This window comes from Salmo salar, chromosome 15 (genome assembly GCF_965601325.2).
Source record: "Salmo salar chromosome 15, fSalSal1, whole genome shotgun sequence".
Classification (NCBI taxonomy): Eukaryota; Metazoa; Chordata; class Actinopteri; order Salmoniformes; family Salmonidae; genus Salmo; species Salmo salar.
The window spans coordinates 36,714,403-36,741,993 of NC_138305.1; the positions used below are offsets into that span (position 1 = coordinate 36,714,403).

The 27,591-nt window shown below is 44.3% G+C and overlaps 1 protein-coding gene across 2 annotated transcripts; it reads right to left on the reverse strand.

Annotated features, from left to right (window-relative positions):
* On the reverse strand, positions 1 to 27,591 carry LOC106571271 (filamin-A-interacting protein 1). Of its 2 annotated transcripts, XM_014144112.3 has the most exons (6): positions 27,010 to 27,591; positions 15,654 to 15,929; positions 14,009 to 14,185; positions 13,527 to 13,705; positions 2,165 to 5,000; positions 1 to 1,051 (listed from the first exon to the last, which is right to left on the reverse strand). In XM_014144112.3, the coding sequence occupies exons 2-6, from the start codon at positions 15,921 to 15,923 to the stop codon at positions 851 to 853; spliced, it is 3,663 nt and encodes a 1,220-aa protein (XP_013999587.2). In that variant the 5' UTR covers positions 15,924 to 15,929; positions 27,010 to 27,591; the 3' UTR covers positions 1 to 850. The 2 variants fall into 2 exon arrangements, with proteins under 2 accessions (XP_013999587.2, XP_013999592.2); XM_014144117.3 differs by lacking the exons at positions 15,654 to 15,929; positions 27,010 to 27,591 and adding an exon at positions 15,117 to 15,253.

Below are 27,591 nucleotides of genomic sequence, written 5' to 3' on the forward strand. Positions count from 1 at the left end.
TCTCCTACTTTCACAAAATTATTTATTTAGTGAACATCAAGAAGATTTTGCATTGTAATATCTCCACATGAATAATATAAACAAACAGTCGTACTTTATTCCAAAGAAAAATTATTTTAAAAAATGTGGCACAAATTAGTGTTGTTGATGACTGATCAATAGGCATTTTACACACGAAATTCATAACACCTTTTGGTGTAAGAGCTGTTTGAAAAAGACAGTTAATTTTCAGTTTTCCCCTCCCCACTCAGACTATTCCCATAAATTCTTGCTTGAGAAATTGTCCTTTGCTAAGATGCTATTTTTGTTTCTTTTTGACCATTTTAATTGAAAACAATCACACTAAGGTACTTCATTTTTACCCAGAAATGATTTGATATTGAGATAAAAAATGTCTACATTAGACCTTTAACAACATGAATTATGAAACCAAAAAATATCAGCAACTCTCAGTGTGACAACAAGCCTGATGAGGGACTAATAACATTGTGTCAATCAAAACAAAAAGCATTGCATTCTGGGCAGATTAAAACATGCATGGAAATGCATTCTGGTCAACGTGCCACACAGCCTGATCGAAATCAACATAGATATACAAATATTTTTGGAAAACATACATAACTACAATACAATCACATTTCAATGTGCTTTGCCCCAATGTTTGAAATGGAGAAAAGGGACATGTCTGTGTTTCTGATAGAGCTATTCTGTGTGTATCTGTGAGCAGATAAAGTCCAGTGCCGGCTACAGTATCCTATTCTATCTGTTTTTGGCTGGCAACAGACTGGTCAGAATTGAATCATGGGTGACTCTGAGTCCATAGATAGATAGTGGGGGCAGCATGTGGCCCTCAGCACTTCCCTCCCCCTAAGGAGGTAGAGCTGCAGACTGTCGACCTCTTCAGTTCAATTTTCATAGACTGGCTCTCGGCTCGCGACTCTAACCGTGTCACAGTGGAAACGCCTGTCACAACTGCCTTGCCTGTTTTCATACCTTTTGGCATAGGGATTCGTGTGGCCGTGGCCCGAGATGACTGCACATCTGCCCCGGGCTGAAAGGAATTACACAAAGTAAGACAAAAGCACAGACAGAAACGTTTTTTTCAAGTATTATTATCATAGTATCATAGACAAGCACAATAGCAACAACAACAACTTTGTGTACATTTGGTGGAAGCAAATTCAAGCTGGCAAGCTATATACTTGTTGCTGTGAGACCACTGTTTTATCATTGTTAAAACAGTGTTGCAGAATTACATGTAAATGAAAGAAATACATTCACACCGATTCAAGAGGGATGACAAGAGTTGGCCATCTTGGATATTGATTTTGATTTGAATTGCAATATAATTGAAGTGTTGCATTTCTTATCTTTCAAAAAGCTTCCATCCATAAAGACCTTCTTTTAAATCTATCTGTATGAAATGCCACAATGTTACCATAGTTACCATAGCTCACCTCACACTTCACAGCATTAGGAAAGTGCATTTCAAAGCTAGCATCCCATTAACAGAACCTGGGATAAGATATTATACACTACAGTAAGCTGGTCTTATTGCTGATGTGCAGGTCAGCCCACTTTAGTAGTCAAACATCCAAATTGGTCATCACTGGTCTATTTTGGGTTAAAAGGAAGGAACATGTCAGTTTGTGCCAGTAGAAACTGGTGTGTCAAAACAAGGCCCTTTAAGAGTGGCCTTTTTATGTTGGGGATATGCATCTCAATTCATTCCAGTGTTAGTATTGGTACAGTAATACATAATATAAGAAGTGTATTTATTTTGGTATACCTGGAAACAGTGCTATCTAGGGAGCAGACCCCACCTGATATCATTTTGAAACATTTAAGAAGCAACTGAAATATAGAAGATTGGATATCATTTAGATTGTTTTATCTGAAAAGAAAGTTACATAATTGAACAAATACTTTGTTACTAATAATGGAATAGAATGTACTTAGCCTACCATCTGTAAATGACTACATCCAATCAATTTCTTTTATTTCTTGTGCAATAAAAGGCATCTGTTAGTGAGACAGTCCTTGTTCAAATCATCATATAAAGGGACAGACAGAGACAGAGACAGAGAGAGAGAGAGAGAGAGAGGAGAGAGAGAGAGAGAGAGAGAGAGAGCTTATGTAAATATACTCGATTTTGAATACTCACCACAGACTGAGTTGGCCTGGAGAGGGCAGAGGTGATGGGGGTGATGGTGATGCTGCTGGTCAATTTGCTTGGCGTCGTCTTCCCAGGCATGGTGGTGTTGTTGGGGTGACATGGGGAGCGCAGCACCGTACCTGTGGGTGCCTCCTTGCTCTCTGTGCTCACACTAAGGGGCCTTACTGTCACCGTGGGGCTGCTACTGCTGCGGTGTGATGGCCTCTTGAACTGAGCTCCCAGATGGATGTGGATCTTGTTGTCCTCTGTGGTGGTAATGATACTGGCATTGGAGTTGTAGTTTCGGACAGGCGTGGGCACTGTCTGCTTCTCAGGGGTCACCTTGAACACAGCCCTGCCCATGGTGCTCATGTCATGGGGCTCAGGGGATGCGGAGGCAAAGGCCACTGGAGTGGTGTTCACTGTGATGATGGAGACGGGGGCCTCTCTAGGTCTGTTCGAGTCTGAGTAGGAGGAGCCCTTACTCCTGTCTGGGGACTTGGCCCTGGAGATGGTGGTGATGGTGACTGGAGACTTGCACCGCTCAGGCCCCCCCATCATGCCCTCACCTGGCTTGCTCTTTGAGGACACGGTGGTGGGCTTGGGAACAATGGTGATGCGGGGCCTCTGAAGGCCCAGGGTGGGGATGATGGTGGTGCTGGAGAAGAAGTCCTCAGCACGAGGGCCAGTGATCTCCAAGGAGGCAGTGCTTTTCTCGTGATCGGGGGTCACTCGGATGTGCAGCGGCTGGCCTGGCTTTTGGGACATGGTCAGCTCGGGTGGATGAGGGGAAGAGTTCCCATTAACCTGATGGGATAGGGTCTTCTCTGGGGTGGTCTGAGTGATCGTCACTGCATCATTCTTTTTCATCCAAGGTATCCAAGATTTTCTCAGGCCCAGATCAGTGGCTGCAGGGGGATAGCGCTCCAGCACGGTTGCAGGCTTCTTTAGACCCCTCTGCCTCAGGTTGCTCATAATATGGTTCTCCTCCAGGACAGATTTCCTGATGAACACTGCAGGTGTGTCCTCCTCAACAGGCTCATTGACCACTACATCTGTCTGCACTGCGGTGGAGGTGACTGGGACGTCTACTATCCTCCTCCCATTCATACTGGGACGCAAGGCGCGGCTGTAGCGCTTGGTGACCTCCAGCTCCTTGGTGAGATTGACCACTTCCTGGCTCAGGCTCTTCTTCTTGTCGTCCTCCTCCAGGAACCTCTGCTGGAGGAGGGAGTAGTCCACCTGCAGCTGGGAGAGCTGGTCCTCCTTATTCATCAGCTCGTGAATCTTCTCTTTGAGGGCCTGGACGTCTGCCTGCAGGTCTCTGGTTCTGGCCTCTTCTATTTTGCAGCGCATCCTTAACTCAGCCTCCTGGCTCACTGCCTCTCCCTTCTCTATGGCCTTGTTCATGGCGGTCTGACTCTTTATCTCATCCAGCAGCTGAGCGAGAACATTGGCCTTGTCGTGCTCCGTTCGGAACTTCTTCTCCAGTAATTCGTACTCGTCCTCTGTCTTCATCAGGTCACCTTCCACCACCTCTAGCTGTTTTAGGCGTTTTTTGAGTCTTTCGATTTCCTGCGTTAGCTCCTTGACTTTGTTGTGCTCATCTAGGGATCTTTTGTACTCATTAGCTCTGCTTTTTAATGATTCTCTTTCTGCCTCCTCTAGCCCCTTCATTTGTTTTTTCATCACGCCGACCTTGAAGCTAAGATCCCTGCACTTTTCCTCTTCACTTGCGAGTTTCGTTTTCAGTTCATCTTTCTCTTTAGTAAGAGACGTCACTTTTACCTCCATTTCTGATTTCAGTCTGAGGAATTTTTTGCTCTCCTCAATCAACTTTTCTGTGACTTCCATAACCTTACCCTGCTCAGTTTTGAACATCTTATTTAAATCATCGCTCTTTAGCTCCTCCTGTTTAATTCTCTCTGTCATGTTCTTCCTCTCATCCACTAGTATCACTGTAAATGACTTCAGCTTCATCAGGTCATCCTTTAGGTCCATCTCTGCTTTCTCAAGTCTCGATTCAGAGTTCTCCAGTTCTTTCATACGTTTTTTCACTGTGTCCAGCTCACCAGCTAAGTCATTTGTCAGCCCTTTCTCTCTTACTATGTTAACATGAAGTGTTGCACACTCTGATTTGTTTGTGTTGAAAGCCCTCTCCAGTTTCTCCAGCTCCCCCATTCTCTTTTGCAATTTCTCCACCTCCAGCCTCAGCTCCCGGCCAGTGGTCTCCTCATCTTGTAGCCTCTTCCTCAGCTCCCTGGCTTGGCTCTCTGTCTTGGTGATCTCCTCATCCTTGCCCTCCATCTCCAGGACTCTCTTGCGCAGTGTCTCCAGCTCCGCCATGAGGCTGGAGTTCCCACACCCCCCCTTGCTGATCTTGTCCCTCAGCTCTAGGAGATCTTCCTCTGACTTCTGCAGTGCCTTGTTGCTTTCCTCCAGCTCCTCGATCCTGTGGGCCAGGCTTGCCAGCTTCAGGCGGAGCTGGCGGCTCTGGGACTCCTGGTTGGCCAGCTTGGCAGTCATCTCCTCACGCTCCTGGGTGAACTTGGCAGCTTTGCACTCTAGCTCCGCCTTGAGTTTGAGGACCTTCTGGCTGTCCTCCTTGGCGTTGCCGCTGACAGCAACCAGTCGCTGTTCTCTCTCCTGGAGCTCGCTGCTGAGGTCCTGGACCTCCTGGCTCTGCTGGTCAATCTTCTCGATATGGAGCTGCCGCTCGTCCACCAGCATCAGGACAAAGGACTTGAGTTTGACCAGCTCCTCACGGACCTTCTCTAGCCTCCTGCTCTGATCCTTGTCTTTACGAGCCTGGTACACCTTCTCCTGCTCCAACAGCTCCTTTAATCTGGGAGAGGGAGAGAGAGAAAGTGACAGAGGGAGTGAGAGAGATATGAAGTGTGATTGAAATTCTCTATTTGAGATTTTCAGATGTTGCTCCTGATGTAATAATGATTGATCCCCTTCTATATTAAGACACTGTGAATCTACTACATTGTAATTACACCCACAGGAACAGTGTACAGGAACACTGTAGTCAACTACTGCTACATAGCACTTACAACTATTGAACCTATGAGTTTGTAAAGTACAAATAAAAAAGGATTAACAGAATGAATGAAAAAGTATTCTAACTCAACATTTCTCACAAATCTCCAAAGTTGACTAACATTTATTTGTGATAGGTAGCATGTGAGACACTGAAGTGAACTATACTGTATAGATTGCCCTGTTAGTGTGCACTTTCACATCTCTGTAGTTCCCAGAGTAGAGGAGCCTGACCAGACTCAAAATGAGTTCCTTACCCCCAGCCCAGAGTCCCGTGGGCAGTGGTGGGAGCTGGAATGGGAGGCAGGCAAGCAGAAGAGATGGCAAAGGCATGATAGGAGGGAACAACAGCAGGGCAGATTAGAAGCCTGAACCCTCGTGATTCTCCTCAACAGGGGTAACCCGTAACCCTGCCCTTCACACAAAGCAAAGGACCACAACATCAGAGATATGCTAGCTAAACTGTAAAAACACAACCAGTGTTCTTAATGTGGCACACTGCCAACCCAGGGACACCGAGTGAACCTTAACGGAATAATGTTAGTATATGTTTAACTAATCTCTGCGGGAGTCTCTCTGTCCAAGTGCTATAGAGAGTCTGCTACCTGCAACAGGTCCCCATCCATATGGTAGACACACTAGAAACATATTATAATCAGGAGTGAGTCCTGCACATCATTGTCCTTTGTTGAAGCCTGTTACTTTGTATTACAAACATTCTCCCTGCATGGCACATTACCCAAATCCACCAGGAGCCGGTCTAACAACATTGATCGTAGGCAGATTTCACTGTTTTCTTAAAGTTTCAACAGCTTAAGCTATCAGACTTACCGACTGCTAGTCAGGAGGGATGCATAGCAGGTAGGTCCATGCCTAGTGTGTTTTGGATAGTGCAGGAGCTGAGCTGTATGCAGGCAGGCAGCAGCTCTCTCACAGGGTCATGAGAGGGCCCCCACTCCACAGGGACTTAGCCATCACATTCCAAACATGTCATCAATGGACAATGAAAGGTGAATGTTGTGTAAAACTAGCCCTGCTCCACTAGCGGGTGGTGATGTCATCCCTCCTCCCATTCATGGAACAGAATGGTGCTGCCCTTGTTTGGCCACAGAGGAGGAGTTCAAGCCAGGGGGGAAGGCTTTTCACACTCTTTCCTGTTCCCCTCTTTCTTTTCTTCTCTCTCTCTCACTCTCCTCCAACAGAGAGCGGGAATTGTATTTGTGAGAAATACAGTAGATTTGCAGCAGCCTTTTAGACCAGAGGTAAAGTGATACTAAGTTAGCAGTGTCTTTCCACTTCCCATACACTAGCTGGTGTCTTGCCTGACCCAATTGTCTCTTGTCCTTCTTGTGACCAATCGTGTTTCCATAGAAACAAGGCAACAAGGGGAAAGTTTTGTTTCGGGGAGAACAATGTCACACTAGTGCCAGACCCTCTAGTTCATTATCTTCTGTCCCTTGAATGCAAAGGGAAGCAAAGTGGTAGAACAAAACCCAAATGTCTATCTGTGTAGGATGCTACATCCATAGTACACAGTGTAATTAATAGATGCCAAATCCCAAGGTGGGATACAAGTAGACCAGAAAGACTCCTGCCCTATGGGCCAAGCTCCCGTTTCTGTACTGTAAGGAAGCTTGATGAATAAATACACCCCCTGGACAGAACGCTAGTCTGTCGCAGGAAGGTTGCAGATATTTGCAGCACTGCAATGCTCTCACCATTAAAGCACATACAGGATCTCACACCCACACTACAGTTCCTGGTTAGGGAGCAACACTTATGGTCTTGTTAAAATGGAATCATGCAAATACCACACAGACGATGTCACTTGTCATATGAATCCTAAAACCTGCGTCACGAGGTCCAGGGTGGCCTTCAACACAATCTGCCTGGCAGCTGTCGAGGAGAAAAGGCTCCAGATTAAAGGAAATAGAGGAATTAACTGTTGCATGACTCTCTGCAAATATTTACCATTAGCTACCACTGCATTTCAGGAGAGAGGAATTATACAACAAGGCTACTTCAAGGTATGCAGAAAATCTTACTGGGGAGACCACGTTTGCGTTCCAAATGGCACCCTATTCCCTTTATAGTGCACTACTATTGACTAATATTGTTGTGATACAAGATACTCCCTGGATTCCACCATTATCAGTGGTGATGGTAGTGTTTCATGGCATTATGAATACGTCCTTTAGCAGATGACGAGTGTGTTTCCTGGTGGGCAGGGCTATTCATCGGCATTCTGTTGAGAGGCCTATCAGTGACGTCTAGCAGAGAAGGTCCAAACCTCCCATACCACATGTCTGTGGCCAAAGCCACAGGATAGACAAAACTAATGACACACCAATTACTATAACAATCACGATTACTATAAAAAAAATAAAAAAAACTTTCAACAGAAAGGAAGAAGTCACATTTGAAAAAAACTACTCTACTCAGGGAGAATGTTTTCCTCTGGGAGAGTATCATCTTGTCAGATTTTTTTTGTTTCAGTTTAAAGTAACACAGAGACGGCCATATCACTATATTTTCATTTAGGGAAAACATATCTATCTTCTTGTAAGAATAACTACTGACAGAAGACCTGATAGAAAAGGAGTGGTGGTAGAGGGAGAGGTTCCATCAGAGTGGAGGCAGAGTTCTCTCTGTCTCCGTCTCTGTATGTGCGCTGACTTGCATCCTTTCACAGGTGCTCAGGGTTGTCAAGTCTATGACATCACCTACAGTGAGTGAATCTCTGAGATGACTGCAGCTGGGAGGAATGTGTTATCACACGGTGCTGAGAGAGCGGGGGAGGGGGTTGACGGGGGAGGCGCGGAGGGGAAGGGTCATCCGTGAGGGGTGGGGGTTGACGGGGGAGGCGCGGAGGAGAAGGGTCATCCGTGAGGGGTGGGGGTTGACGGGGGAGGCGCGGAGGGGAAGGGTCATCGGTGAGGGGTGGGGGTTGATGGGGGAGGCGCGGAGGGGAAGGGTCATCCGTGAGGGGTGGGGGTTGATGGGGCAACTGCAAATCTGTGCGTCAGAGAGCACAAGACAAGAGCATGTAAGTATCTAGTTTGCAGTATACAGACTCCCACAGACAAAGCACATGCTGCTTTACAAAATCTTTCAAAACTCGAGACTGAGAGAAACCAGAGATGGACATCTGCTCACCAAATGAGTAATGATGTTGAGGTGACAACATGTTTGGAGATGGAGTATAATCACTTTCATGCATTTGAATCGTGCAGAGGTCACTAGTCTGTCATTTCCCATGTTGCTGAATGTGACCCACTCAAACCAAATAGGAATATAAAACCCCTCAAATGTATTATTTAAACATGTCATATTTTTAACACTCCCTCTAAGACTCCATTCATATAAACCTAGCTAAAGGCTTTAACTAAATGTATGGTTGTTGGTCAGCTTGTTGTTCTCAGCCTGCTTAAAGGAATACTTTGGGATTTTGAGGCCCTTTAAGTCAAATCAACTTGTGGATAACATTTTTATGTCCAGTATGAAGGAAGTTCGACGTAGTTTCGTGGGCCAATGCTAACTAGCGTAAGTAAGCGCAGTGACTGGAAGTCTATGGGTATCTGCTAGCATGCTGGCTGTTTTCAACAAGGTAATTAGACTGAAGTCATGGGCTGTCTTCTCCACGCTACGTCCAACAGACCGTGAACCCTCCGTGAATTTGATCACGAGTTCACTGAACCAACCACTCTACATGTCCTCAACTCAGAAAAACAAGGCAGTTCTCAGGTTGAGCACAGGTGGGGTACTAGGATTTCAAGGGCATTCCTCAAAATCATTAAGTAATGTGAAGCCCTGACTATGCAGAGGTGTATTGGGTCCATGGAAAGACTGGATGTGTCACAAATAGCACCTTGTTCCTTATATAGTGCACTACTTTTGACCAGAGCCCTATGCACTACTTTTAACTAGGGCCCATAAGGCTCTGGTCAAAAATAGTGCACTATGTAGCGAATAGGGTGCCATTCTGGACGCTGGGCTGTATGTCTGAAAAACACAGAGTGTATGCCGGGAAGCGTCTGTCTGGCATTTACTGGTAACATCCTCTTGTCTAATTCTCACAAACAGAGAGAGAAAAGTCTCACCACTGCAGTGGTGGACTTAGTGATTTGGAGGCCCCAGGCAGAGGCCAGTCTGAGGACCCCCTCAGGATTTATAGTAAAGACATGTCATTTAACTATATAAAAAAAAATGTATTACCTTTTTATTGTGCCATGAACACAAACAGTCATGTGTTCATCTGATTGTCAAACAAATCACTTAAAAAATGTCCTTGTCACATTCATCCAAAGTAATTCCAGCATCCGAACAGTGCACTGTGCACCCGCCAACTTTCCTTTAATTAGCAAGTGACTGAAACTACACTGAATCAACCTTGTGAACAGAGTGCCCCATGGTGGCAGTGGGGTTATGGTATGGGCACAATTGCCCATACCACAACTGCATTTTATCTACGTTAATTTGAATGCACTTTTGAATGAGATACTGTGATGAGATCCTGAAGCCCATTGTTGTGCTGTTCATCCGCCGACATCACCTCATTTTGCTAAGGTATCTGGGACCAACCAATGCATATCTGTATTCCCAGTCATGTGAAATCCATCGATTAGGGCCTAATTTATTCATTTCAATTGACTGATTTCCTTACATGAACTGTAACTCCTTTGCAATTGTTGCATGTTCTCACCGAAGACAGCATCCAAGCAAGCGAAACATGGCCCCCTCTGTCTTACTATATGTAGCCCATGTATCTGATGCTGTCAAGACAAAGAGTATGACATGCCATAATCTTTTTGGCCAGACAGCATCAGATACATGGGCTACACGTACATGTCCTCTGCCTCGATGACGATTGCAGTATTATCAGCAGCACCTGTCTTTTTACTAAAGAAATGCTTATTGTATCCACCTAGAGTCTAAGGGCCCGAGGCTGGGTTTCTACTAAGCTAACATATGGAATTGTTTTAAGATGGTCATACCAATGATCATTTAGCTATTTGATTTTACATTTTTAGTAACCCTGCAGGAGTAAAAACTACAGGTATATATTATTTGATCAAACACTGCTATTAGCCCATAGAAAAGCCTTTTAATAACAGATTCATACATGCAAAAACGGATAGAAAAAACGTAATCGAAAGGAAGTATGTTTTGAAGTGTCTGTCCTATATCTGAGCGATATAAGAAGCCCTCAAAAAAGATGTATACCTTTCACGTGGAAATGCCCTAGTCACTCCCATATATTTTTCGTCCCTCTACCGGGGTTACTTTCAGACGAGTCTCGTGGCACTTGTGGGGGTTGTAGAGCAGATAGTGCTCATAAGATTCTTATCTTTCCAGAGAGGGGTACGTCCCAAACCGTTCGGACACTTCACATGCTTTCGTGAGAAGACAGATTTTCAGGATGTCTCCTGGTCTGAAAAACATCACTGAAGCTCAGCCACCTTCCACCGCAGATACATTTTGATGTGGATTTTTGTTTTAATGCCTTAAGTGGAGCATGAGGGGGCCTCAAGTGGAGAAATGAGAAAATAAAATGTTTTTATTTTTTTATGCACAGCTCATGAGGCCCCTTGATGATGTGAGGCCTGAGGCAATGATCTCTTCTGCCTAATGGGAAGTCAGACAGTGCACTACTGAAGGAGCATGTATGTATTTGCATGTACGGAAATGTAACGAACAACATGTGAAAAACATATGAACAAGAGGCAATTAAATAAATAAGTACAAGGTCATTCATTATAGAAAATTATAATGGACAGAAAAGATTTGCGTACACAGCGTTTATTTGGAAACGCAGGGCAGCTTTTTTCTCATAGAAGAAGACATATACAACACAATTTGTTCCTCAAATAGGAACGGCCAACCATCAGTTCCTTACATAAGCCCACTAGTCAATAAGCATGCAACCCACTGTCAAAACACTACCATATTTTCATGTTGTGGGTAAACGGTTCAGTGAGGCATGAGTTCTTTCCATTGGGGAGTGTTTTACACCTGGAGTAGCACTGTAGTGTTCTGATGGTGAGGGGCCATTCATGGCCATGCATTATCAGATAGACAGATCCCTGCTCTGGGTCTTATCACATTACTCAGATTACTGATTTCAGTTTAATGCATTCAGTTGTGCAACTGACTAGGTATCCCCCTTTCCCCTTTCCCTTCTGTACATAGGTGATGATGTCAGTGGTTCTGTCCTGACTTGCAGGTCTTTAAGTCTACATCCCAAATGGCACCCTATTCCTTACATAGTGCACTACCTTTAACCGGAGCCCTATGGGCCCTGATCAAAACTAGTGCACTACATACGGAACAGGGTACCACTGAGGCACTTTACTGGGGGCCAGATTAGATTGACATCTGGATTCCACCTCTGTTATGAGCCTCATAAATTCCACTTTGGAGCATCATGCTGGTATTGGATTTTGTAAATCTCTTCTACATCTTCTTGTTTTAAAGTAACTGTCCCTATAATTACCATATGGGTAAAATAGTTTTCCCTTCCAGAAAATGGTAATTAAGTATGTTAAAAATCTGCTTTTCTGTGTTGGAATGGTGTGGGCGTACCCCAACAACAGAATGGTGTTGGCGTATACCAGTTGTAAAAAATATTCATGCGAGTAGACCGCTGATTGGCCAGCTTAGGATGACATCATCCTCCATGAGGAAATAGCAAGTCTTTTTTAAACAGTTTGTTTCAGATACACATTTTCTGTGTTTATATATATATATATATATATATATATATATATATATTTTTTTTTTTTTTTTTGGGCCACAAATACGAGCATAGGATGGGTCAACAACATTATTTGGGTATGAGTTAACAGAATATGAACTTTTAAAAGTGAGATTTTCACTGGACAGTTACTTTAAAGCCATAGCCAAAAACATAGTTGGTCTCACAGTAGGATAAGTGTATTTGATGGGAAATGGCAGCTTTTTAATAATAAAGGTAAATGGGTGTGTTATTAATATAACAGCAATGCCATTAGAAAAGTAATCTAAGTAATATTGCCATAATACTGTGACTCATAGCTATAGCAACATATATTTCACTATGTCAGTACTTCTTCTATATGGTGTGTTCATTGACAATGGTTACGTCAGGGCTGTCCAACCCTGTTCCTGGAGAATCGGATTAGTTACAACTGGGGTTGGAGTGAAAACCTACAGGAGGGTAGTTCTCCAGGAACAGGGTTGGAGTGAAAACCTACAGGAGAGTAGCTCTCCAGGAACAGGGTTGGAGTGAAAACCTACAGGAGGGTAGCTCTCCAGGAACAGGGTTGGAGTGAAAACCTACAGGAGGGTAGCTCTCCAGGAACAGGTTTGGAGTGAAAACCTACAGGAGGGTAGCTCTCCAGGAACAGGGTTGGAGTGAAAACCTACAGGAGGGTAGCTCTCCAGGAACAGGGTTGGAGTGAAAACCTACAGGAGGGTAGCTCTCCAGGAACGGTGTTGGAGTGAAAACCTACAGGAGGGTAGCTCTCCAGGAACAGGGTTGGAGTGAAAACCTACAGGAGGGTAGCTCTCCAGGAACAGGTTTGGAGTGAAAACCTACAGGAGGGTAGCTCTCCAGGAACAGGTTTGGAGAACGTGGCACTGCCTGGTCCTGGTGTGTCATTTTTTTATTGGTTGAGTCTATTCAATCACTCTATTGAGCATTGACTGTTCGCCCTCATCAACTGGGCCTTGCAGGACCCCTTAGGACCTCTTTCCAGCCCTTTGAGGGGTTAACTTGCTCGGGTGTCTTTACACGCTACGTCAGGCCTCTTCCTAAGCTGCCTCTGTCTCATGTACAGCTTTGTCCCTCGCTCTTTGTCCGGTATTGCTTTGGCAGAACTGCTTGATGGAGACTGTGTGTGTTTTTTTGGTTTTACTATCCATGTGGGGACCAGAAGTCCCAGCAAGGATAGTAAATCAAGGAAAATTCTGACAAGTTGGGACATTTCGCCGTTCCACACAAGGAACAAAAACTATTTTAGGCTTATAGTTTAGGGTTAGAATTAGGTGTTAAGGGTTAGGTTGGTCCCCACAAGGATAGGAAAACAAACGTGTGTGTGTGAGAAACAGAGACAGAGAGGAGCTGGCATCAGAGCAGAGGGCTGTGGTGTGTGACGGTGTGATAGTGACGCCAACCCTCTCCCACCATGGCTGAGATTGGTTTCTCTTTCATCCCTCATCATGTCCTGTTTCTCAACGTCCCCGTGACACGCAACCAATTCTGTAGTAAACATGATGTGCGTACTCACATGGAATGCGATAGGAACAGGCAAATCTCACTCACACACACACACACACTTCCCCTCACCTCTCCCTCTCCTGTTCCAGTAGGTTGGTGAAGTCATCACTCTTGTTCATGAAGTCGGTGTGTTTGCGTTTCTCATTGTCCAGCTCGTTAACTGTGCGGCGGTGACACTTCTCAGCCAGCAGCAGCTGCTCCAGCATACGCCTATAAGTCTCGCGATGCTTGTCCTCCAACCGGTCCAACTAATCAACATATTAGAGGGTCTTCAATGACAACCACCATGGTTTCGTCCCAAATGGCACCCTAATAACAAATTTGTGCACTACTTTTGACCAGGGCCCATATGGTCAAAAGTAGTGCATTAATTAGGGAATAGGAAGCCATTTGTCTGACTCATTCATACACTGGCTATCCTATCCGAAGCGCCTGGATAGCGCGCTTGCGGATTAAACATTGACTTCTTTACTAACACAGGGTAGCTAATGGCTAGCTATCTTTAATCTATATTCATTTTGATATACATTTCTATCGTGGCACTGCCTTACCTCTTGCATGGGCATCTGGTAGACGTCGTCCCCTAGCGTTGTAGTGTTGTTGGTCAGTAGGCTGTCTCTCTGCAGGGCCTGGAGGGGTTTGATTGGGGCAGCTGAGCCGTAATGGGCCTCCAGGGCTTCGGGTTGGGTACGCTCTGACTTCAGCATGTGGATGATATCCTCTCTGGCCTACAGACACGAGGAGCAGGTGGACACGTTAGGTCATCTAAGAACCATTTAAACTGAGACAAAGACAATAACCTTCTTTTTACTTTGATCTTCTTTATTCTAGATGACAATAAAACCACTTCAAACTGACAGATGTGGCTTTGTTATTGTGATTAGAGATTGAGGTTTTAGTTCTTTTAAGTGGTTTATGAGCTGTCAGAATGGTTAGAGAAAATCCAGGAGAAACCATATACAATTATTTTGAAGTATGATCATCATATTGACATGACCACAGGGTGGGGCAACTATTGAAAATTAACAGTAGATTTTATGGTGTTTTTTCCAGCACTGTGATCTTAACTCTCCCCACAGGGTGGCACTGTTCTAGTCAGACTCCTGAGTGTCTCCTTTCATTCAAATGCAATTTTCATAACACAGGTTGCTTCTCAAATGGCACCCTATTCCCTATGTAGTGCACAACTTTTGACCAGAACCCAAAAGTAGTGCACCATATAGGGTGCCAGTCAGGACACAGTTATACAACAAAACCCTTCTTTATCTCACTCCTTAAACTGTTAATAGAGAGTTGAGTTATCGTCACACCACTGTACTATCATTAGCAAGTCATTTAGATAGTATGAACCATTCTTCAGTGTTGATTAGACGTTCAGAGCATGTTGTATTTCAACATGTTCAGGGTTGGATTTCAACATGTTCAGGGTTAGATTTCAACATGTTCAGGGTTAGATTTCAACATGTTCAGGGTTGGATTTCAACATGTTCAGGGTTAGATTTCAACATGTTCAGGGTTAGATTTCAACATGTTCAGGGTTAGATTTCAACATGTTCAGGGTTAGATTTCAACATGTTCAGGTTTAGATTTCAACATACGGTGTAGTAGGAGGGCATGTTGTTTACCCCAAGTTGCAACTTTGGAAAGTCATCAACACACCTAAACAAGTCAGCTGGACGGAGCGAGGGTTGAGGATAGAACTGACAGCAGCAGCAGCCCTCTCTCCCTGGAGGTTTGTTTAGAAATGGAACTCTGTTAAGAAAATAATTAGCAGCAGGCTTAACACTGGACAGCCCTTAGTGGTCTTTGCTTCCTGCTCATTGGGATCTGCAGAGTGGGGCAGAGTTGGAAGGGACCAGAGTTCATGGCCGCTGACACTGAGGTTGACTCCCCAGCAGTGAATCAATAGGATGACTCCTGGTTACACTAACATGTCAAGCCTGACACTGAGATGTTACCACCTGCCAAATATAACCAAAACCACTGACCACAATGTTAGCAGTTAGCACACAGCAGCACAGTGTGAAGAAACTCTGTGTGCATTCCAAATGGCACGCTATTCCCTATTTAGTGCACTACTTTCTTTTTTTTACCAGAGCGCTATCAAGGGGGTAGGGCACCATTTGGGACGCAAGAAATGTTAGAAGTTACAGTAGCTAGCAAACAGCAGCACAGTGTCAGTGGAGAACCTCTCACCTGCACCTCTCCCTCCATGACCCCCAGCAGACGGAGAAAGTCCTCCTTAGAGAGGTCCATCACCCATGCTGCATTCTGTTGTCCTCTGTTGATTTCTGGGGTTCTACTAGGCCTTTTCACCTTTCCAGGCTCCACCGTCTGGATCTTCCCCTCTTTCTGTTTCTCTAGTGTGTTCTCCTCCTCCTCTTTGAAGGCTTTGGTGGGCTGGGTAGCCCGGTTTATCTGTCTGTCATCTGGGTCCTCCATGGCTGTGCTGCTCCTGGACCGCATTCTCACCTGCAGGGGGAAGACGGACGAGAGGGACTCTGAATCCACAGCCCAAATAGAATATGGGCAATTCCACGGTAACGGAATTGCACTTTGTCTCTGTTTTTTTTACTTTAAAATGTATGCCAAACAAAAACCATTGATATCAAATTTGAACAAACCAGAGGGAACGAGCGAGAGCGTGAGAGACAGCGAGACGGAGCGAGAGCGAGACCGCGTGGTAGCAGAGAGAACAGTCTATGACTTGGGTGGCTGGAGGCCTTCCTCTGACCCCGCCTGATATAAACATTTTTGGGCCTTCCTCTAACTGGTATAGAGGTCCTGGATGGCAGGGAGCTCGGGCCCAGTGATGTACTGGGCCTTACGCACTACCCTCTGTACCACCTTGTGGTCCGATGCCAAGCAGTTTCCATACCAAGCGGTGATGCAGCCAGTCAAGAAGCTCTCAGTGGTGTATCTGTAGAACTTTGAGGTTCTGAGGGCCCATGCCAAATCTTTTTATCCTCCTGAGGGGGAAGAGGCGTTGTCGTGCCCTCTTCATGACTGTGTTGGTGTGTGTGGACCATGATAGATCCTTAGTGATATGGACACCAAGGAACTTGAAGCTCTTGACCAGCTCCACTACTGCCCAGTCGATGTGAATGGGGGCCAGTAAAAAAGCTTGTACAAGAGAACAAATGTTCTTCATGTAATCTCAGCCACGTTTAAGTATGACCTCAGACTTTTAATCAATAGCAGAAATGCAGCATATTCACAGTATTTCCTCTGTGATCTCACATACTCTCCCTCACCTCTGACTAATGCTCCGTGTCATTCCTGCTGTACTCCCAGAGTGCATAGCATTTCATACTGCTCCCCTTTTCTGTTTCTTAAATTGCTGTTCTTGATTGTGATTAGGTGTGGGACCCAACCTAAGGAGTGAGAATGGTCTAGAAGAATGTTCTCATGGGGACTTTTAACAACATCTGGAACCAAATGAATATTATGAGGCAAGTAGCTATAATAGCAACTGTGTTCTTCTAACCTGGATAAAGTAATATATTCAGTGTGATGTTAATGCATCAAAAAACAGGTGACCTTGAATGGTAGGCTATATAAACCCACACCAATACAGGACTGCCATGACTTTACAATATTCATGTGTAACTCTAATCTCTTTCACCAGACACCTCCCCGCTATGTTCAATTAGCCTGGGGACAAGGTTACTGTAATTGTAACTACAGTATATGTAGTGGGTTAGTTAATGCCTTTACTGCTGCTTGGACACTCTGCACTTATAATGAAAGAGAAATGAGGACATTTCCTGGCCAAGCGCTCTCGGCCCCCAACGGTGCCAGCCAAGTCAGATCCATTGTTTCCATTGCCCTACAATCTAGAGAGCCAGAGACAGGCTTTCCATCATCTCACACCAGGGAGCTAGGCTACAGTAGGCCTGGCCTGGCTGGCCTTGTATGGACATTGATCTGACCAGTGTGTTTGTTGTAACTCTGTAATTAGAGTCTAAGGAATGAGTCAGCTTCAGAAGCATCATTATCTCTGTGTATCAGAGGCGGATCACGCAATATACTCATAACAGATGGGCAATTTTGATTGAATATGGAAGATGACTTTTCATCTATTTGTTTGAATCAAAATAATCAACTATTTTCGGGAGTCGTGCTTTGGGACAATGCCAGGTATGATGATGATGATGACACATCAACACAATAGCCCAGAGAGCAGACACAGGGGATCCATAATCTGTGGTGAGGGTGCTCAGGGAAAGAAGCCATTTCATCTGAATGAGGCCAAAGTGCCCCAAGTTCGCACAGTCTCGGATGAAAGAAGTGTGTGACTCAGACTTAGAGAATCTTGTCAGCAAAACAGTAGCAGCTACTTTAGAGCTGGGCGTTAATAGTCGTTGTTTCAGGGGAGAAGCCAAGCGCTCCCGCGGGTACAGCCATGGAGCGTCAGTTTGATTTGAACCAAAATGAAGAAATGTGGAAAGAAAATAAAGCTAAGACAAGCTGTGGGTGACAGCAGGTAGAATATTGCGTTGGGGCGTTTACCTAAAGGCTCTGTATTGAATATCTTGAACAGGCTCTGGGGAAAGGGTGGCAATATTTACGATGTTATTCAGAAGTTGCTTCAAACCATATGAAGTCACCCACTACAATGTACATGTTCTCCTCCGTCTCATGCCCATCCTTCAATAACAGTGAAGTTAAAACAGAAAATAAATCTACTATTTGCTGTTGTTCACAACTTGTATTTCACTTATAGGGATGTGATCATGCCAGGCTGGTGTCCCCAACTTACACTTACGCTGATGGTACAGTGTACCATTAAGTCCATCCCAAATGGCACCCTATTCCCTACATAGTGCACTACTTTTGACCAGGGCCCATTGGTAGTAGAGTGCCATTTGGGATGCGACCTACAGATGTAGGATCTTAATTTGATCATCCTGTTTTATGAAAACTTATATTTTAAAACTTGGTGTATTTGAGGTTTAAAAAGGCATTGTTGTCATTTTCACTTTGAAATTTCAGACTTGATTTCCCTTTAACCCCTACAAAAATGTCCATGAATTATAATCCACATAATAATTGCAGGATTATTTTTCTGCTGTAGCAAACTGGCTCAAATTAAAATCCTACATTTGTATGTGAATTCTCTGCCCATGAAAAGAGGGAGGTAAGTAAGGGCAAGACCCCTATTTGTGAGTTGGACCTTGGGCTGGGCGGCATGCACAGCTGTCTGCTGGTGAAGTTTTCCATAAGTATTTATAGTGGACCCCATCCCTCCACTTGTGCAGTGGGATCCAGAAGGGGAAACTCCAAAAGACTATCACTTTATAAGCCATCAGCATTCTAAACAGATGACAATACTTTTACTCCACAACTATAGGTCTCACATACACCAGCCAACAATTGTAAATAAATCTTCGCTGCTGCTTGTCAGACTGGGCTGCAGTGCTCATATGATCACACAGTTGCTAACTCACTAATTCGCTCCTATGATTCTCTGCACACATTTTTTCAAGATTTATGCTACATCGTCTAATATTGAAAGACCTCTGCTATTTATAGAAACAAATGGTGGATAATGATAGCACTTCCTGGCTTCTCTCGCACTCACATTCCTCCATGGGCATGTGGACAGTGCAGCTAATCTGGGAAACAGACTGGCGGTGTGGGCCAAGGCAGTTGGTGGTTTGGTTCAAGGCAGTCCTGTTGTCAGACAACTCATTTGAAATCTATTCTTTGGCAAATTTTGTTCCAGTATAGCAGAGGAGGCTGGTCGGGAGGAGCTATAGGACAGGCTCATTGTAATGGCTGGAATGGAATAAATGGCACAGTATCAAACATATGGAAACCACCATTTATTCCATTCTAGCCATTACAATGAGCCCGTCCTCCTACAGCTCCTCCCACCAGCCTCTTCTGCTGTATAGTTACAGTGGAAGATTTGATGCAGTGTCTGGTGCAATCAGGGCTACTTGTGGACGGTCACCCAGACCAGCCTACGTAGTCCATGTGAAACTAGGTACTAACAGTGTAACGTACGCACTTGGAGTTAGGAAGCAGGTGCAGAAACTGAGTTTTTTGCAGGGGGCAATGCAAATAGTCTGGGTAGCTATTTGATTAGCCGTTCAGGAGTCTTATGGCTTGTGGGTAAAAGCTATTTAGGAGCCTCTTGGACCTAGACTTGGCTCTCCGGTACCGCTTGCCGTGCGGTAGCAGAGAGAACAGTCTATGACTAGGGTGGCTGGAGTCTTTGACAATTTTTAGGGCCTTCCTCTGACACCACCTGGTATAGAGGTCCTGGATGGCAGGAAGCTTGGTCCCGGTGATGTACTGGGCCGTATGCACTACCCTCTGTAGTGCCTTGCGGTCAAAGGCCAAGCAGTTGCCATACCAGGGAGTGATGCAACCCATAAAGATGCCCTCAATGGTGCAGCTGTAAAACCTTTTGAGGATCCGAGGACCCATGACAAATCTTTTTAGTCTCCTGAGGGGGAATAGGTTTTGTCCTGCCCTCTTCACGATTGTCTTGGTGTGCTTGGACCATGTTAGTTTGTTGGGGATGTGGACGCCAAGGAACTTGAAGCTCTCAACCTGCTCCACTACAGCCCTGTCGATGAGAATGGGGGCGTAGTCCACAATCATCTCCTTTGTCTTGATCACGTTGAGGGAGAGGTTGATGTCCTTGCACCACACGGTCAGGTCTCTGACCTCCTCCCTATAGGCCGTCTCATTATTGCCGTTGATCAGACATACTACTGTTGTGTCAGCAGTAAACTTAATGATGGTGTTGGAGTCGTGCCTGGCCGTGCAGTCATGAGTGAACAGGGAGTACAGGAGGGAACTGAGCACGCACCCCTGAGGGGCCCCCGTGTTGAGGATCAGCGTGGCGGATATGTTGTTACCTACTCTTACCACCTGGGGGCGGCCCGTTGGGAAGTCCAGGATCCAGTTGCAGAGGGATGTGTTTAGTCCCAGGGTCCTTAGCTTAGTGATGAGCTTTGAGGGCACTATGTTGTTGAACGCTGAGCTGTAGTCAATTAATACCATTCTCACATAAGTGTTCCTTTTGTCCAAGTGTGAAAGGGCAGTGTGGAGTGCAATAGAGATAGCATCATCTGTGGATCTGTTGGAGCGGTATGCAAATTGGAGTGGGTCTAGGGTTTCTGGGATAATGGTGTTGATGTGAGCATGACCAGATTTACAAAGCATTTCATTGCTGATGTGGTGTACTCCTCAACGCCATCGGAAGAATCCCGGAACATATTCCAGTCTGTGCTAGCAAAGCAGTCCTGTAGTTTAGCATCTACTTCATCTGACCACTTTTTTTATAGACTGAGTCACTGGTGCTTCCTGATTTAATTTTTGCTTGTAAGCAGGAATCAGGAGGATAGAATTATGGTCAGATTTGCCCAATGGAGGGTGTGGGAGAGCTTTGTATACGTCTCTGTGTGTGGAGTAAAGGTGATCCAGAGTTTTTTTTCACTCTGGTTGCACATTTAACATGCTGATAGAAATTTGGTAAAACGGATTTAAGTTTCCCTGCGTTAAAGTCCTCGGCTACTAGGAGCACCGCCTCTGGGTGAGCGTTTTCTTTCTGCTTATGGCGGAATACAGCTCATTCAGTGTGGTCTTATTGCCAGCCTCAGTCTGTGGTGTTATGTAAACAGCTATGAAAAATACAGATGAAAACTCTCTAGGTAGATAGTGTGGTCTACAGCTTATCATGAGATACTCTACCTCAGGCGAGCAAAACCTCGAGACTTCCTTAGATGTTGTGCACCAGCTGTTGTTTACATACAGTATATGCATAGGCCCCTGCCCCATGTCTTAACAGAGGCTGCTGTTCTGTCCTACCGATGGAGTTTATAACCCGCCAGCTGTATGTTCTTAATGTCGTCGTTCAGCCACGATTCGGTGAAATATAAGATATTACAGTTTTTAATGTCCCGTTGGTAGGATATAACTGCTTTCAGTTCATCCCAAGTCCAGGTGTGCTTAATGATGGGGAGCAGGTGCACGTAATGACGGTCCCTGGACGGTGGTTAGTAGACCAGCGACGTCGAGCGCTGAAGAGGGGGAGCAGGAGTAGGCATGACAGACAGGTGCTGGCAGCTGTCCAAATCCTCCCCACTTGAATTTGTAGCTATTAAAAAAATGCCTTTGAAATGGAATGCGACTGAAGACTCCCAATGTGACTACATATTGGAAGAGGTACATTGATTGTGGAGAGACTTTATTTTGAAGACCTAAAATCCAATCCTGCTGCTGTACAGTAACTCGGAGTGAAGGGGTAAAAATCAGCGTAACTGGAGTTAGAGGCATAACTGACCATACACTTGCCATAGCTATACTCCTCTGAGAATAATAATGGTGATAATATGCTGACTAGATTTCACCCCATTTCCAAAAGTTAAATATTATGTTGTGGTTGTCTTGACAACCCTGTATGGGGTACACAGCAGAGAGAGCTGTGTTCAACATCAGAACTTCACACAGCTTTGCACTTCGTTTATCAGATGATTGAGTGAGCCCTCTCTGGGAGTCTGCTTTGGACCATGTTGTATTCATGAGTTCAGCTGCCACTGTCAGTAAGTACCACTGCCAGCTGGGGTTGGGGGGGGGGGGGGGGGGGTGGAACAATCCAAACAAAGCTATCAAAACTAAAACAAAGTTACAATAACTCACTTCTAATGAGAACACAGCTCGAATGGAACCCCCATTACTCTGTGTGGAGATTCTGTACATTTCAAACCCTGGTCACCTCTGGGGTAGACTGATTAGCTACAGCATATTATTATTCAGTCTCCCTCTGTGAAATGCATATCACAGAGTTTATAGGTTCAAGAGGAGGTCACTCTGTCTTTTCGATGTCACAACTCTCTGTAAATGCAATGGAAAGCAGTCACTTCCTGAAGTCTCCTACCATCCCAGGACCAAGACAACCTTGTGACCAAAGGTCAGGTGGGGTCACGAGTGACTGCGGGTCCAGACCAGGGTGGTAAAACAAAACTCTGTGAAACTCTGTACAAGAAGGAAAACTGTCTCCATGGTTTCAGACAGACAAAGCTGAGACCAAAGTTATAGACTGTGTAAATAGAACAACATTGTTATCTGGTTATATGCATCTGGTTAGGTTACATATTCCACAACGCCATGTTGTTAGTAATGCTATGGTTTGTTATGTGCTATCATACCATATAAAAATGTCCAGACCACTGATATACATGTTACTAAACCTCTGGGGACAGCTTACCACTGTGTAAATGTAACTCTGCAGACATCAACACACTACACTGTACAATGATATAGTCTGCTATTAATATTAAGTGCTTACTGCATGAAGTGCTGATGTATACAGTGGACTGAGAGTAGAATATCACTGGGTCCTGGTCAGGTTCCAATCTGTAGCATTTCAGATCTTAATCTCACCTCGCTACTGACAACTTCCCCCCTGGCCCGTGCAGAACCCACCTGCTAGTGTTGGACCCCCACATACACTCATTCATATAGTACATCTCTATCATCATCATCATCATCTGTAGGGCTTATAACATTGGAGTTGGACAGAATTAATTCTTACTCTTATCGGAAAAGCAAAGGGGAAGATTAAATGGTTCCTGAAATGTCAGGGTTATCAAGATAGCCTTATAATTTGAAGGAGCACTGTACAAGGAAGCTATCTGGTAGTCTGAGTCACAGAAGACACTTCTGTGATTCGTAGAGTGGTATATTTGAGTTGATGATCCACATCCGTTTGGCAACATTACATTACATAATTATCTGCCACCTTACAAGGGTATGTGAAGTCAGACAATGAGTGAGCAGCAGGGTTCATGGAAAGGCTGGTATAAAATTAGAAATCAGACTCTTGACCAAGTTGAAAGTTCTAAACAACAAGAAGCCAGGCCAGGGGTTTTAGCAGAAATCATATTGACCATGACTTGACTTCCCCTAACATCATCATGCCTCTCCTCTCACAATCCAATTCAATTCCCAGTCAAACAACAATGAAAATGAATGAGCAAAATGTATGGCATGTTTGTATCTATCTTCACAAGCCTATGTGCTAATGTCTAATACGTGGCTATGGGTCTAGCAAACTGACATCAGTGGCCAGCTGCAGTCCTCTGTCAAGCTGGCCAGTCTCAAATGCCTTTCTAGTGGAATGATGATGAAGTCACTTCCCTTAAAGCGAGAGACATCTACGAGGGAGAGTGAAGGAAGGAGAAAGGGGGAGAGAGGAAAGTGTGTGAGCAGGGGGATTAATGCTGACTGTGTGTTTTATTATTTTGGTATTTACAGCCTATTTTCTCCTTAAGCATGAAACACTCAACTATTTGGTTGTCATCAGTTTCCCAGAAAACACATACTGTCATAACCTCTAGGAAAGTCAGGACAAATGGGGCGAGGACTAAATTCTTGCAAGAGAAAAAAAAAAAAAGACAGCTCACAAAATTATCTTACAGTAAATATCATATTTTTTCTATATAACATGCTAATAAGGCTTTATATTAGTAAAGGTGAGTTGAAAGATGTGTTATATTCTGAACACACATTTCAAAATGGTCCCTCATTCAGGTGAAAATACACATAGTACAGCGGCTCTTACAAAGCTGAATTGAATCAGCTGACCTGCTATAATTTCAAGGACTTTAATTCCCTTTGTTAGGACCAGTCCTGTAGCAAGGGCTGGAAATGATTCTGTGTTGCTTCAGATGCAGCTGTTCAAGCTGATAATGAGTGAAGATAATGAGTGAAGAATCCAGAGACGTTGCATGAGTCCAGCACCACTCTAAATCGCTCTGTGTATGTGCGTGTCTGTGTGCGTTTGTGCATGTCTTGGTCCTGCTGTCCATCCCATGTACCACACCTTCCACTCTTCAGTGTGTAGGCAAGCTGGATGATTTCATGAAGGGTGGGTTGATATGGAATGTTAAATAGCATGGTGGCAATGCATTGCTTCCCTTGATCATTTTCTATGAGGCACACCCTTGAGGGATGTAAAATCACCCACAGCATTTTGCTGTCAATGGGTTATTCACTCAAACGATCACATCAGTCATCTCCATTCAACATTCTTGAGATACTTCTTTTTTTAAGGAAGTGCACATACTATGACAGACAGAGATAATATAGTAATATTTCACTGGTCTCTGGACAGAAAGGGATAATATAGTAATATTTCACTGTGATCTCCTATCTGGTAAGAAGGCAAATGTAATCCATCTCTCTCTAGTCCCTTATTTTGTTGTCATGGGAACAGAGGTGCTGTTGTTATGAAACCAAACAAGAGGACCTGCACTGCTGTTTCCATCACTGGAAGATTGCTGAGCTAAATTAGTTAAGTGATCTCATGGTTCACTGTCTTATCACTTGGGCTTTGGCTGCCAGTGAAGTGATGCCACCGACACACAGTAAATCAGATGATTTAGAGACAAGCGCTGTCAGAGAAACTTACAAGACCACAAGGGAATGCAGAATGACAATCTGAGTTCTAGACAGACTGGAGTAGAGGAGAGACATCCACAGGCAGTCATTTTATTTAACCTTTATTTAACTAGGCAAGTCAGTTAAAGAACAAATTCGTATTTACAATGACGGCCTACCCCGGCCAAACCCTAACGACGCTGGGCCAGTTGTGTCCCTATGGGACTCCCAATCACGGGCAGTTGTGATACAGCCTGGAATCTAACCAGGGTCTGTAGTGACGCCTCTAGCACAGATGCAGTGCCTTAGACTGCTGCGCCACTCGAGAGCCCCTGGGTTCCCGAGTGTTCATACGTAATACCCGTTAACTACCCAACATGTCAGTAATCTGTCCAAGAAGGTACACTCCATTAAAGTCATACCAGCTTCTTAATTTAGATTAAGGAGGAAGTGTAAAATTGTCCAGAATAATATTCTTATAAATTACAAAAAAAAGGGGTCCTTGTAAATTGCACTCTGAGAAATTGGCATTTATATGCAACAGGACCTCACTATGTCTTTAGTTGTTCTGAACGCTATTGGCACTGTCAAAAATATTTCAAAACAAACTGACCTATGAGCTGTCTATTACAAATGACAATAGACATTTTAAACCCCTTGTTCATCCCCCACATAACACACAGGATTTCTGTGTGGAGTTCCTATCACCGATGACAATGATGGGATGACGCAAAGCCACTGAAGCCCTCCCTAACCCGCATGGACAGCAGACATTTATTGTATCATCACAGAGGGGAAAACTCTTTAGATCTGATTCAAAATAACTTACAATAAAGACAGTGGAAAAAGTTATTAATGAAACGCTCCTTAGTCCGCCTAGGGATGAATGGTACCACAGGCTGGCGGAGCCCACATCATATATGCAATTTAACAGATGCTTTTATCCAAAGCGACTTACAGTCATGCGTACATACATTGTACGTATGGGTGGCCCTGGGAATCAAACCCACAACCCTTGGCGTTGCAAGCGCCATGCTCGACCGACTGCGCCACATGGGACCACTGGCTGCCACTGGAGTAACAGAAGGGGTGAGGCAGCTCCACTGTTTACTTTGTGCCTTCAAACAGAGGGGGCTCTCATGGAAGCTCTTATCAGAATAAAGCCCTTTGTGTACAGCTATTGTTTTCACATGGGAAAACGTCTAAGTGGAGAGACAAGATATTATCTGTCCATGTAATGTAATGGATGTCTCCTTAGGTTAAGAAGGTGAGATATTCGTGAACACTAATTACTTCAATTTAACTTGTTCTTAGTTCAACTGTCATTCAACTTGAACACATTTGACGTTTCAAGGATTTTCACAGTCCTGAGAAAGTTGAACAACCATTGCAGGGGTCGGCAACAGGTGGCCCGCGGGCCAAAAACCGGCAAGCCATCGTTTTTTTAGCATAAAACATTGAAATCACCAGGAATTCTGCTGAAAATTAGTTTCATTGAAGAAATCTGTTCACCAAGTATTCCCACAAATAAAAAAAGAGATGCGATGTCTCAATGTAATCAAGGTATAAAATTATTGTATTTGAAAATACAATCTCTATCTGGGCTTAGTTGTGGTCAATTTGCAGTGTACAATTTATTATAATTATGTTCCGGCCCCCTGACAATCCGCTCCGACAAAAATCTAGCTGCTTACCCTTGAACTATTCTCTCTACTCTGTTTTGTTACTCTGCTATTAGTACTTTTAAGAGTTCCTCTAGAGAGAGAGAGCGAGCTAAAGCTTTCTTCTGGTAAAAGATGTAATCAATTAACCTCCTAACGTACCATTTCCTGTGTTGAGCCTGGACCGGACGTCAGAGCGAGTGGCAACAAAACTAATGTTCTTTACCAACTCACTGATTCACAATGTGTTCCACACTGACCCATTCATGACTGGGTCATCCTCTACACACATGGGTTAGTGGATGTTATCAAGAATGAATCAATACTGAACCATGGACTGAAACGGCATGTATTTTTAATTCTAAGTAACATCTTATTCATTATAGAGAACTACTGTATATAAAGTCATTCTCAGTAGACACAAGTCTTTCATGAAATACAGCAGTGAATGTAACAATTCATTCCACTTTATGAATGGAATGTTTCCTTACCTGTTCTCAATGGTTCCAAATCACAGGTGACGACAGGTTAAAAGGTGAATATCTGAGTTACTGAGAATCAAGTCCCACAGTAAAAACAGTGTCTCCTCAATGTCTCAATGTACTTCAGTTACCTTGACTGTGTGTGTCAAAAAGAGACACCATGATAAAGGTAGATTTGTCAAAAGATACCTATCCTCTCTCCTGTTACTCTTCTCTTTTACCTTGCTTCTCCTCTTCTCTCCTGTCAAAGTTACAGAGGCAATGAAAAGCCGTCTGAAGATAAACCCCAAGCTTTGTCCTAACCCAGGGGTTTGGCCCAGCAGAGTCACAGTGAGGCGATGCACGAGTGAGTGAGTGATCGAGAGAGAGACCAGCAGACAAGAGGAGGTGGTCAGAGTTGCTTCAACTGTCACTTTTTGCCACCGTTTTCCCTTCAAATAGAGATATCCAGAGTTAGATGGAGAGGAGGGTAGATACTGTAAGTGCAGACAGCCTTTGTCAGAAGCCAAGACCCTGACTTTTCACCTGTTGTTCCTGGGCAGGAGACTGTAGAACTCTTGAGTGTATTGGAAAGCTATATTTAACAAGTGT

Coding starts and splice junctions, on each gene's coding strand:
- LOC106571271 (XM_014144112.3), bottom strand. CDS start 15,923: ATGCGGTCCAGGAGCAGCACAGCCATGGAGGACCCAGATGACAGACAG. Junction 13,706..14,008: donor ACCAGATGCCCATGCAAGAG/GTAAGGCAGTGC, acceptor TATGTTGATTAG/TTGGACCGGTTGGAGGACAA. Junction 5,001..13,526: donor CTGGAACAGGAGAGGGAGAG/GTGAGGGGAAGT, acceptor TCCCTCTCCCAG/ATTAAAGGAGCTGTTGGAGC.